The following is a 13,263-nucleotide window of genomic DNA, read 5'->3' as shown; positions in this document are numbered from 1 at the left end:
CACGCAAGAGACGTGCACGCGCCATTTTCGACATGGAACTGTTTTTTTTTTTTTTTTTTTTTTTTTTTTTTTTCATAGCGTTTGCTCAAGATAAACTTGTGCCTTTGGTTGTTTCTCTATTTATACGAGTTTACCAACTCTTTGGTATACAGTCTTCGAACAGCCATTGCATGTATAGATTAGCTTGTGGGGACCTCCGCACTCGGACGACTCTAAAAACGCGTCTCGCCGGCTGGTAAATATTTCACACGAGTGGTTGGGAGTTCAGGCGTGACGGGTGTTTTAATGGTCAAACCGAGTCTTCTTAACCCGTGCGTTTCTCCTTCTCTCTGACGATGTCTGGGATTCCTTTTGCGATTTTTGTAAAATTTTTCATCACAAAAACAACAACTTCAATTTAGTTAAAAATTCCTTATTTTCGACCTTGACGACCCACTTGTTCGAGAATCTTCATCACAGTACGACTAGTTTAATAAATAAAACCGACTTTCCTTTCAAATTCCCATGTTTCTGGATTACCTTCAAAATCACGAAAAATCGTTTACGACAGTGCTCGATCGTCGGGCGACCGATAGTCCACCGCTACACCGTATGATGCGTTTAAAAAATCTATTCACCTCTTTTCCTCCCGCGGGTAATTTTTTATTTCTTCAAATTGGCATAAAAACTTCATTAGAATTACTGGAGAATCGGTGTCACACTGTCTCATGATTATGCACGGTTATTTTACATTTATTTTTTTCCTTTCCATGCACCATGTGCTTATATTTCCATCCCTATGTATATATACATGTATACTAAACTTTGCGATCACGTCCGTTCGATCGATCAACGCAGTCTTGCTCGCGGCTAAACTTTTTTGTCTTTTTTTATTTTTGCAGGAGCGTACGTTGGCCCGTCCATTCCTCTGGCGCCCGCCAATGTGGCGACGAACGGTGGTGGTTCGCCGCTCCGGCCCAGGACCAGTCCTCCACCACTGCCTCCGCCCTCGGCTCAGGAAACTAGCCAAGAAAACCAGCAGTCCAACCATCACCAGGTAACCAGTTTTTTAACGTTTTCGTATCCACGATCTGGATTGACTGTGGGAACAATTCTTTCTAATCGCGAAATTCGAGGCAAAATTTCTTGGATTTTTTTTTTTTTTTTTTTTCCTTCGTCCGTTCATAGTGGATAATCGAAAATAAAATGACAAAACAATCGATGCTTTTGGCGAAAAAAAAAAATTTGTTTTTCCCAACATTATGGAAAACCATTTGAAAGTTCTAACATCTCAAGTATTTAATTAGTCGTAGTCGTTTACGTGAAATACAAAAATTTTACCAAGACAACAGTCTCTTTTCATATTACATGCCGATACACGCAGGCTTATGATACACTGACAACTCTAATGGAGTATTTGTTTTCATAAAAAAAAAAAAAAAAAAAAAAAAAGAACCATTACCATCGTTGCAACATCACTGGCGTATATATTTCACCCACAAGGATTTGTTCATAAAAGCTTTGCGGTACATTTGAAAAAAGGGTTCAAATTTAGTTTGAACAAAATTATTTGTGAGAAAACCGTCGTGCAAAATAAAACAAATCCTTACATAAAATGATCGTGAATCTTTCCACCTGACCACGCGTATACGGGCAACATTCAGATTCAAGGCGTTGGTCTCGAATGATTTCCGCGTCAACGAAACAAAAAAACACTCGTGCACGGCTTGTCAAAAAAAAAAAAAAAAAAAAATTGTTTCACTCCAGCAGTCCCAACGCCCGGACGCGCTGCCGAAATTTTCCATCGACACATCCGTCGTGCACAGGCGTCGCTTTGTTTTACTATTTCAACGAGAACCGATTCGGCCAATCAGTTCCGAAGGCACACCCAGCCCCCTCCCCCTCGGTTACACATAGTTAGGTCATTAAAAGGGAAAAAAAAAACAAAACAAAAAAAAAACAGTTTAGTCGGCCGCTGCTGTTTGTTTACTGAAAAAATAGAAATCTCCGGGATGACGCTCGATGACTTTTGCCCAATTAAAAATAATTCCGCGTCTCGATCGATATTTGGTATCGCAATTCGCGCTTGTGTGTGTACAGGCGTCGAATATGAAATTCCTTATCGGTTGCTCTATACCAGCTGTGGAAAAAGGACAGAGACAAGCGGGAAAAGATTACTGAAAAAAAAAAAAAAAAAAATACGATAGAGGGAGAGGAGAGGGCAAGGCCGCTATCAGTGCGCGATTACAGCGATGTACTCCAAAGTCTCTCGACGCGTACTTATTTGCGTACTCGTAAAGTAAGCCACGCGCCCCGCAACGAGTAAAAGAGGAAACGTGGCGCGCGCGTTATCGACTTTTTTTTTTTTTTTTTTTTTTTTTTTTTCATCAAACAATTGCTCTTTTTCTGCGATAGTGGCATTCGTCATCGTCTACTGATGCCTCGTGCATGTACGCGCGCCTTCTTGTATTTGTACACACAAGTCGCCTAGAGTTATAAAGATTAGCTGACTGTGCACGTGAACTGTATTATATACTTGGAAGTGCTATATGATAACTAGAAATTTAATTTTTTTTCCCCCTTCATTGCAATGAAATAACTCACGAGTGATGCTTATTACTACTCCTTTGTGATTATCACTTTGAACGTATATTTATTGTTCGTGCACGACCTATTGATTTATCTGTATGTCTCGTCTGAGCTTTCGATTTACGTACGAACTCGGAAAATATTCTCTCTTTTTTTTTTGTATTCGCTTTTTATTGAATACCAATAAAAAATTTTGATATTACTATTTGGATTGCATTCTTCCTAGTTTCAATGCACATGACGCTAAAGTAGGGTACAGACAGCGACACAAGTGGTTTTCCTCATCGCCCAAAATAACCTCCGTACGATAAGTCTCGATTAATTTTACATTAGTCATTGAATAATCGAGCCGTCCAAGTATTAACTTAAAAATCAAAGCTACGAATAACACGATACATATATTAATAATAAGAATTTCGTATTTGTTACCCAAACATGTGGGTTATTTTTAGACGAAGTAAGTAGTTTTTAATTTGTATCCCATTCAAGTTTTATCTTAATGAAAACACGTGTTATTAACTTGTTTAATATTCATTCATATGCTTTGTAAATACGTGAAATAATAAATGCACCTGAGCGAATTTTCGAATCAGTTTCCCATCTTAAACATCTTTTGAAAGTACGTGGTCATCTTCAAGTCACTGCACAGTACTTGGGCAGTCCTCAGACTCTTTTCAACTCTCAGCAAAAACTCCTTGGCCACTGTTCCAACGCAAAAAGTGCATCGGTGCTTCCTCTATAACAATCGCTGAAAATTAATTATTATTAATTATTGTCATGTATTACCAAATGATAATGGCTCTACTACCTACTCTCGTGTACTTTAAATTCGTTATAAAAATACGTATCGTAACTTCAATTCCACAAGCAGTAGGTAGATGGAAATTCGGAAACGTTCAACAAACTTAAATACACGACGACAGATGGAAACAATAAAAATACACGCTTTCACGCACACCACACTTCATAAAAGAAAAAAGAAAAAAAAACAAAAAACGTGACGGATACGTGCAATTTTTTCCCTCTCCCTTTCCCGTATTGGCTGACGCGGTGAAACGTACAATACCAACACACAAATTGCACCAACTGCGCACACAGTTTGCAAAACGCAGCGCCACATCATCATGCCAAGATGTTGTTATTGTTATTATTATTATTCGTGCCTTATCGGCAAGCGAGCAACGAGAAACAATCGCCCGATAACAAGCTCTCTCGTGTGCCTTTCTCGAAACCGCTGCTACTATTTGTAGCTGATAACGATACACGCGTTAATGCATACGTATGGTATGTATATATACATGCAAAAGTTGCGAGGCACACACAGCAAGTTGTGTTGCTGTTTACGTAACAACTACGTAAAGTATACATGGTAATGTTTATGGTGGCTTGTTGCAATGGCACCAAGTTTTGGAGTTTTCTTTTTTTCTTCATTAGAGTGTGATCCAAAGTAATCAACGCTCGAATCGAGGTACACCAGCAAACTCATCGACATCAAGATCGGTATATATCGTTACAATTAGCAATCTCGCACGCAATACCGCAATCCATTGGCCAATCTAATCTTTGTTATTATTATTGTTTTTCGAGAATCGCTAGGAAAAAAACCAATCATTCGACTCGTATCGGAACAATAATATATTTTAAAATGATTGTTTATATCAATTTGCTCATATTGTCGACGCAGTGATAACGTTAACTAATCTTTCGATAGCCTGAAACGACGATTGGTCATTTATGGGGTGAGCGACAGATAACCACAATAAATTTAAGTGGAAATTTTTATTAAAAAATCATGGACGAGCAACATTGTTTTTTTTTTTTTTTTTCATGTTTTCGAAACTTGGCGATGAACATGAATTAACCCTTTGTTCCTCCTCCTTCTGTTTCAGGGCTCAGGTAGCGGTCCATCCCCGATGGCCGCTCTAATGTCCGTAGCGGACAATCTCGCATCGCCGGAGCCAGTGGCCCAACCACCGAACAACCCCAGCCCGACCAGCCGGAGTCCACCGACGACCGCGGCCAACGTCCAGCAGCGCAGCGCCTCGCGGGGCTCCCAGCACAGTCCCAACAGTACAGGTGTGCAATCGATCGGTATACCTTTTGCCACCGTGACAAATTGTTGACGCCTTTACACTTCAACATCGGCCGCTTTGTCCGGCATTTCTCCGTTTCTTTCTTTTATCAAATGACGTAAAAGCACCTTATCACCTCGACAACCGATTCCTCGTGCCACTCGATATCGATCTCCTTGACGATCGTTTCAGCTCGTGAAATCGTTGTTCTGAGAAACTCGCTATTCAGCGAATCGCGCACCTTCACGTTATCATCGGAGCTGATGCGTACGTGTTTTATGTTATCGGACGAATTTTGGTACTAGGAGCTGCGCACTCCTCAAGTCTTTCGGAATTCGTCGGAGGTCGTTAATGAAATCGTTTCAAGTCTTTACAAATCGTGGCTTCCACTAAAGATTCCACACTCTTATAACAAAACAGCTTAAAACTACGCCCACAGACTCGTATCTTATCACTGCTCGTATTTAATTTATACAAGATCGGCATCTCGTGTTTGGTAAAAGAAGAAAAAAAAAAAAAAAAAAAAATTAATTTTTTTGCCCCGTATAGCTCCCTCAGGCAGGAGATCAAGCGGCTCGCGTCACGTGTCCTCGACGACGGTGACGACATCGTCGGAGGGTGCGGTGGCCCAATCAGCTGGTGCCGAACCGGTGAGCACGCCGATCCTCAAGTGCACGCTCTGCCAGGAGCGCCTCGAGGACACGCACTTCGTCCAGTGCCCGAGCGTGCCCCACCACAAGTTTTGCTTCCCCTGCAGCCGGGAGAGCATCAAGCGCCAGGGTGCCGGCCAGGAAGTATGTATTTTCCCCGATTGTGTCTTCATATTTTTTTAATTTTCATCTTCCACTTCTTTCCGTTGTCATTGTACAACCACGTATGTTACATGAGCCTTCGGTGGTGTTAAACGTACGGATTACCACTTTTGTTGAAGGTCTACTGTCCGAGCGGAGAAAAGTGTCCCCTGGCCAACAGCACGATGCCGTGGGCCTTCATGCAGAACGAGATAGCCACCATATTGGGCGAGGACGCCGCAACCACGGCTCTCAAGGTCAAGAAGGAGCGCGAGTCTTAAGGGGACTCTGGCCAATCCATGTCCCCTGACTTCTGAGAGCGTCCGGGTCCACAGTAACCACGTGTGGACGACGACTATTGTGTATACAAAACGCACCACCGTGCAAAAACAAGCCGGTTGGTTATGGTTACTCAAGAATTTTTGGTCCTCCCGCGATGTCGCGTGACCTACGTGTTTGCGTGTACATACGCGGAGGGGCTGGGGGGCGCCCAGCAATTACAATATAGTTTATTGCGGCTGCTGCTGTTTTCATCACAATCATTGTCAAACGACTCGGCTGTATTTGATTTGCGCGCGCGCCCACTACTGACACCAAGCGTGCGCGCGCATACTTTGTTTGTTGTTGTTGTTGTTGTTGTTGTAGTATAACCCCTGGTGAATTCCGGGGGAGGGGGCTGTGAAGGCCCCACAATACCCCGCATCCATCCAATACGCCGGCATTGTTTGTGTTGTTTCTTTGGCCGAGCCGTGGTATTTTTACACTAGCAGTACTCTGTACAATTGCTATAAGATCCACCACGCGCGGACGCGAGGAGCTGGACGCGTATGTTGTAGGGTGAGGAGCCGTCCGAAGAGGCGGTCACCCCACGTTTGGCCGAAGACGTTGTAATGTGGATTTACGTGAAACGCTGTGATGAGAAAAATGGTTTTATTATTACCTTTTGGTTCGCACTTAGAGTGCGTGCATTTTTTCTTTATTTTTTTTAATTTTTGGTCGCTCTGATAATTTGCGACGACGCCGCTGTACGGTACTGGCGGATCGAAGGTGCGAGCTGGGCGTCGTCACTTTTTATGTTTAAGGAACAAGTATAGCACAGACGAATTGGTGTACTTTGTATAATTTCCGAATTGTTGTTTTTTTTTGTTTTTTTGTTTTTTTTCTTGTTTTTTTTTCGGAGCGAGAACTTGTCGGTATTGAGCAGAAGTCTTTGGCATAATCGGCGACTGACTTGGGTTCTGTAAATAAAAAACACGAGCTCCCGACGAGAAGCCGGAACGTCGGCAAGAGTGGAGTTGCGTATAATCGCAGAAAATGATTGAAAAATTAAAAAAAAAAAAATAAATAAAAAATAAAAAAAAAAATAACAAAAAAACGAAAAAAAAAAACACAGATGCAGAAAAAAAATCATTGTGCGTGAGAAAGGGAAAAGCGACAGTCGCGCGAGTGACGCGATTATGTATGTATAAGTAATATGTGTGTAACGAGAGAAAAGCGTTACGCAACAATTTTTGCCCATTTTTGGGTTTGTACTTAGGCTCGATCGCCTCTATCTTTATTGTGTATTTGTAATGGTGCGCGCTTTGAGGCCATTAAAGGTGAAAAGGCGCACTAACGATTTTGCAAAGAAAAAACTTTTTTTCGCTATTTTTATTGCGATTGTTTAAAACTTGGTTTATCTTTTTTTTTTTTACTTTTCCCTTTCTTTCAACTGGCATTTTAATGTGATTGATTCACGTTTCGATGCCACCCCCGAATCACGTTGTTTTAACTTCGAAGGGCGATTCGGATTAATACTTTTAATTTTAATTTTTTTTTTCTTTCATTGATTAACTTTCCTTTTTTTTTAAACATTACATACTCTTGTATTATATCATACAATTAAGTATGACGAACCCATCGTTATTGGGTTTTCTGTACATTATGTATATGTGTACATATTACATTATATATTGTTATATATTACATATAACTATTATTAATATTACGAATAAAAGAAAAGCGTATGATTGAGAAAGTAAGCATCTTTTAATGTACAAAATATCTATCTTTTATATATATATTGCGTTTTTTCATTAAGTTATACATACATAAATATATATATTTTTTAAATTGAAAAAAAAAAACAAATAAGCACAAGTCATAACGAACTCGGTCTCGGAATCTCGGATACACGAATCTTCGGCCGAAATAGTAGTGACGTACACGCGTTGCTTTGTATCTCGTTTCGTTAATTTTATTATTTGCATATCTCCGACCCCCCTCTCTTACTCCCAACATTTTTTTACGTATATCGTAGTTGATGGCTTTATTGAGAAAAAAAAAAAAAAAAAAATGTACGAATAAAATAAGATGAACAACCTTCAAGTAATTATAGTTACACGTCAACGAGGAAGACACGATTGTAAGCTGGAATATTGTTCCCAAAAATTTGTCGATGTCGACAAGTTGTAGTATATATATATATACATATATACATACACATAATATATCATGCATACGTAATGTAGCTGCACTCTGAGAACTTTTCATTCGACGACTATACGATTTCCGCTTTGAGAAAAAAAAAAAGAAATATGAAACTCGAGTAAAAAAAAATAAATAAATAAAAAAACAAATATACATAAAACTTTGAGGAAAATAGTGTTCATTTTCAGTTTAACGCTAGACTCGTGAGTGCTTTCCGATTTTTTTCTGTGAAACTATAGTGGGAAAAAAAACTATGTACGAACCGAAACGAGAACAAACTGAGAATTGGGATGAAAAGAAAAATGAAAAAAAAAAGGATATGCAAATACCCGGTTCTTTCCCAAGAAAACACAGACAGTCCCTTGCGATGAACGAAAATTTATTGTCGATATCGACCGGCTGCAAGATTGAGAGAGAGAGAGAGAGAGAGTCAAGAGGAGAAAACAGCGCCAATCAAAAAAAGAAATAAAATAAAAATTGTGTACAATAATTGTAATCTCTTCGTTCGGCAAAAGAGAAAAAAAGTGATACAGAAAGAAAAATGAATTTTGAAAACCAAAACACACGTACACACAGAGACACACTTTAGTTTAACGCTAGACTTTAAGTGAGGGCTTTTTTCGTTGGTTTCATTTACCCATGATGAAAACGAGCATCGCCCGAAATATAGGAACCGCACACTCGCTACGTCTAAACGTTTTTCTGAGAAATGACGGGGAAATCGTGTGTTTCGCTCTCGCTTCCAGGGCAAACACGAAAATCATTGTAATGTATTTTCGCAACTTGAGACTTTGAAGATAACTTTTTTTTTTTTTTTTTTTTTTTTCGATTTGTTAGTGTCTTTTATTCTATTCTGTTTTTTTTTCTTCAAAATCATTTATTTATTATTATTTATTATTATTATTATTTTTTTTTTATTGCAATTAGCGCAGCAGAGCAGTGACTATCAAGAGATGTACTTATACACACAAAACCGAAGTAACCAATCGCGCCCTGGACGCATACAAGTCTTTTTTTTGCATATGTAAATATATAATGAACAAATAAATGTACAAAGTTGAGAGAAAAAAAAAAAAAAAAAAAAATTGACCATTGCATCGAGTGAAAGAACAAGAGTATACATATACAAATATTAAAATGTGAGCGCTCGCGTCAATTAAAAACACAAGAAGTTGCAGCCAGCTCGGCTACGTGTGTACACTCGGGAACAACCAACTCGTGACCCTATAATCCACGTATGATAGCGACACGTTTGGTTATCGAGAGCCAAATAACACACACACAGAGACGTGCCTGATTGGCTCGCGGCAACTTCTTTATTCCTAGTATCATTTCATTTGGGATTTGACAAAATGCGAAGGGGCGCGAAATTTTTTGATTTGTACCAGAGAGAGAGAGAAAGAGAGAGTCGAACGCGCGCGATTGTTGTGTCATACATTATTCACTTGTATAGCTCTCGTTTCGGTGGTGCACGCGCGAGTATGTGTGCGTGTCTCTTTTTACGAACTGCGAAGCGCGTTCCTCGTTAGAATGACACTTTTTGTAACACTCGAGTACGCGTGGAATGTTGAAAAAAAAAAAAAAAAAAAAGAAAAGAAAAAAAAAGAAAAAAAAATTTACAAAGGAATTCTTGTGCATGAAATTTCAGTGGTCAATAAAACTTGGGTATATATATTTACATCGTAGTTATCAGTGGGAGAGTGCTTGAGCGGGGGCTTGCAGCGACTGCGAGATTGAGATTGGATGGCGAAACATTTTCCAAGAGTACGTAATAATATACATTATCGAGGAAGTACATTTGAAAGTTAACTTTTTGCACGATATTACACTAGAAAGGGAAGCGACGACTCGGCGATTGTTGAATATTTTTACTCGGACACGATTTTCATAGATAAGCAAAATATTAACGAATAATAATAATGATAATACTTAATGATAATAATGAAGAAAAAAAAAAAAAATTACATCATGGTAGAAAAACAATCGTGCGACACAATGATGACCATTGTTAAATTATAAGTAACAATTGTATGTTATATTACACACTACTCGGCCAATCAATGATGTCAGGAAAAATGTAAGACTCGCAACAGGTTTGCCCAGGCTCTTGTACATTTTGGTTTTTCTTCCGTACTTTTGTCGTTTTCGGTGTATGTACCTGCACCAAGCACTCTCTGAGACCATACAAATACCTATGTGTGCATATTACATTCTTTGTTCGTCGTCAAACTTTGATCTCCCGTATTGCCAGCACGACGAGAACTTTTTGTTGGTAATAATTGCTCAGCAATAGTAAAAAGCAACGGAATGTTGTCAAGAGCCCCGATGCAAAGTCGCATTTTTTCTGGCCGATAGCGCGTACAAAGTAGGCACGTCTTCCCAATCATGTTCGAGCAGGATGATTAAATAAACAAATAAAAAATAAAAATAAAAATACTTGAAATATGACAGCGAGAAAAGTGTGGTGAAGATATTTCACTAATTATGGGGAAAAGGCTACGAGTGAGGATGATTTTAAAACGAAATATATATAAAGTATAGTATTAAAAAAAAAGAAGAAGAAGAAGCAGTCATTCCCTACTTTTGTACGACCCGTTGTTTGTTTTCTATATATGGATTTCTTGTACGAGCGCAATAAAAAAAAAAAAATAATAATAAAAAATAAAAAAATGAATGCTTGAAGAAGAAATAAAATAAAGAGTCATGTCGAAAAAGTGAGGATCAAGATTTACAGAAAAGGTTGTTAAATTAAAGAAAACGTCAAAAGACACACGCGTAAGTTTAATGAAGGAAAAGAAAAAGAAAAAGACAAAAAACGATTAGCGACCGTATAGTAGCGAATAATACGATTTTCTAGTGTACCATACTTTGAGAAACCCGCGTTACACTGTAATGTTTATCGTATGTATGCAAATTGCAAAAAAAAAAAAAAAAAAAAAAAAAAAATATATATGTGTTGATGTGTAAAAAAATAAAAAAATAATAGTCTGATTGTTGATTTATCCCGAGTCCACGAATCCTATACTCACACAAAATTTGTTCTTTTAATCGACAAGCTATTCGCCAATTAAGTTTTTTCTTTGGATTTTAACTTTGTTTTTGGCCATCTTCTAATTAAAAATTGTCTTTGATTTACCATAGCAACAAATTTCTTTTTAATTCAAACTTTCATGGCAGATACATAAGTTTCATGAATGTGGTGCATTGGTATTAGCATCACTTTTTCGATGAACAAAGCAAAGAAATTGAAAAAAATTCTAAAATAACTTATTTTCATCCATCTCTGCAAAGAAAAAATACCCAACAAAATACTTGACGACAGCTCTGCAGAGTTCAATGGCAAACCACCCCTCCGATTTATTTCTACGTACAGTTTTTTGGTACGCGGTTTTACGAGTGTAATTTTTATTAAACATTAAATTAAATGAGGCAAAAAACACGTTACTATTAATGGGCCTTTTTGTATGTTTCTACCATGCCCGTAAAATCTGCTCCGTTGTAGTGGTACAATATTATATTTTTGTTAATGATGTTTTGAGAAAAAAAAATTTTTCATTGATCAAGAAAGAAAAAATGAGATCACATGAGGCTACCGATCTAAATATGCACATGAGTAATTCATCAATACCGATCACAAATGAACCGATGAAAAATGTAATTCGTCAGAGTTTCTTTTTTTTTTTTTTTTTTTTTTTTGTAAACTCATCTCACCTGCCTATCGTGTTCTTTCTTGAACGATTATCCGGAAGTCATGAAAAAAAACTTGCTCATCCCGTATATACAGACAAAAAACACACACAACCTCATTCGTATCGCGCGAAAAACCATCCCGATCAATGATGCAACGTGGACTATGTACATACGCGACTACGCGCGTGCTAACGTGCTAACGACCCAATGGAAAAAAAAAAAATAAGTAATGATAATGCACTCCGACCGGTGACGTCTGTTGCGACACATGTATGTGCCTTGAAAGGTGCAAGCTTACACTATATAAGTATATTATTGCTACGATATTACGCAACCCCCTCTTCCCCATCGTAAAAACCGGCTGAAACTCAACTTGGCACAGCACGTGCTCTCTGTGCGTATGACGTAGAAACAAAAGATCGCTGTAGAAAGGGAAAGAACACCCCCCAGCTCCTCCCACTACTGGGATACCACCCCCTTTTATCTGCATGGAAACGAAACTATTGTAAATATTTTACTTTCCACGACAACGGGGTACCTAGGGGGGTTTTGTTTCACGGTTGTGTCCAACCGATCGGTTGTGTGTCCACTTTTTTTTCCATTTATTAGAGTAATAAATTATATTGAAGCCACAACTCCGTGTCTACTATGAAAATTATTTTTCTATCGGTCGATAAATTTAACGCGATGCATAAAAGCCGTTAGCACCTGTCATATACGTGCGTGAAGAAGTGGGTGCATATTGAGTGCGCCATATGGTTCAATCGTACGGTGAGATTTTTGTGTCTTACTCTTTATAGCTTAGATGTTTATTGAAGTGGATTTTTTTTTTCTTTTTTTTAGTGTACAAGGTTTTAATTTTCAAGCACATTTTTACCCGTTGATAAATTTAACAATACAATTAAGTTATGTGAGTGCTTATGTGTGCACAATACCTCGTTTGGATTTTAATTTGCCAAACTCGAAATTCTTTGTGTAAACATCAATAACGAAATTGAATACAAATGTGATTTATAGAAATACAGATCGAGTAAATCGCTTGAGATCGAAGAGCAGAAAACAAAGCAAAGAAAACGCGATGCCGGCCGTTTCGTGGATTCCCTTGCATCAGTCTGAGACGTCGACCAGGACGAGTTTGAAGAGCGTAGCGGATTATTTGGTGAGACGATTTTTTTTTTTTTTTTTCAATTCAATTTTTATACGTCCCTTACTTGTTGATCAATAAATTTTCAGTTAATAAGATTACTCGATGATTGTTTTGATTATATATATCTAAAAAATATGACTTTTTAAAACATGTATTGTATCATTGTGTATTAAAATTTTTAAATACTTCAATTATTATATAACTCCATGCATTTAGTCATACAATAATGATTGAACTGAACTATAATTGTTTTATCGTTCAACGGCATCGATTTTTCGCATTTTCAGTCTGAAACACCCGAGGAAGTCTTTGTCTCCCAGAGAAGCCTCTGCGTTAGCCCTGAAACCCTGGACGTTTTAGAAAACGCCGAAAAACTCTTGGAAGACACGGAAAAACAATTATCGCAAATGAATTTCTTTGCTTTCGACGATGACGAATCGAATAAGGAAAACGGGTTGGTAAAAGTTAACTTCAATCCCTTTAAGTCTTTATGGAAATTTTTCACGATTGACTAACCCTAAAAAAT

The 13,263-nt window shown here is 38.1% G+C and overlaps 2 protein-coding genes across 4 annotated transcripts in view; both read left to right on the top strand.

The window, feature by feature from the left end:
- The window catches only part of Pits (Protein interacting with Ttk69 and Sin3A), a 32,071-nt gene extending 24,023 nt beyond the window's left edge, over positions 1-8,048 (top strand). For all 3 annotated transcript variants that reach the window (XM_089590188.1, XM_089590189.1, XM_089590187.1), the window contains 4 exons: positions 882-1,036; positions 4,458-4,644; positions 5,190-5,434; positions 5,572-8,048. In XM_089590188.1, coding sequence (XP_089446314.1) covers positions 882-1,036; positions 4,458-4,644; positions 5,190-5,434; positions 5,572-5,712 — 728 coding nt within the window. In that variant the 3' untranslated portion in view covers positions 5,713-8,048. The remainder of the gene's footprint in view (positions 1-881; positions 1,037-4,457; positions 4,645-5,189; positions 5,435-5,571) is intronic.
- Positions 1-13,263, top strand: part of LOC149375062 (uncharacterized) — a 92,972-nt gene that overhangs the window by 76,458 nt on the left and 3,251 nt on the right. The window contains exons 3-4 of the mRNA XM_089590186.1: positions 12,608-12,749; positions 13,025-13,191. Of these exons, the coding sequence (XP_089446312.1) occupies positions 12,608-12,749; positions 13,025-13,191 (309 nt within the window). The remainder of the gene's footprint in view (positions 1-12,607; positions 12,750-13,024; positions 13,192-13,263) is intronic.

Source organism: Copidosoma floridanum, unplaced genomic scaffold, assembly GCF_036245765.1.
Source record: "Copidosoma floridanum isolate Cflo_tuat_1 unplaced genomic scaffold, Cflo_Japanese_pri ptg000012l, whole genome shotgun sequence".
Lineage (NCBI taxonomy): Eukaryota > Metazoa > Arthropoda > Insecta > Hymenoptera > Encyrtidae > Copidosoma > Copidosoma floridanum.
This window is presented reverse-complemented; position numbering and strand designations above follow the sequence as displayed.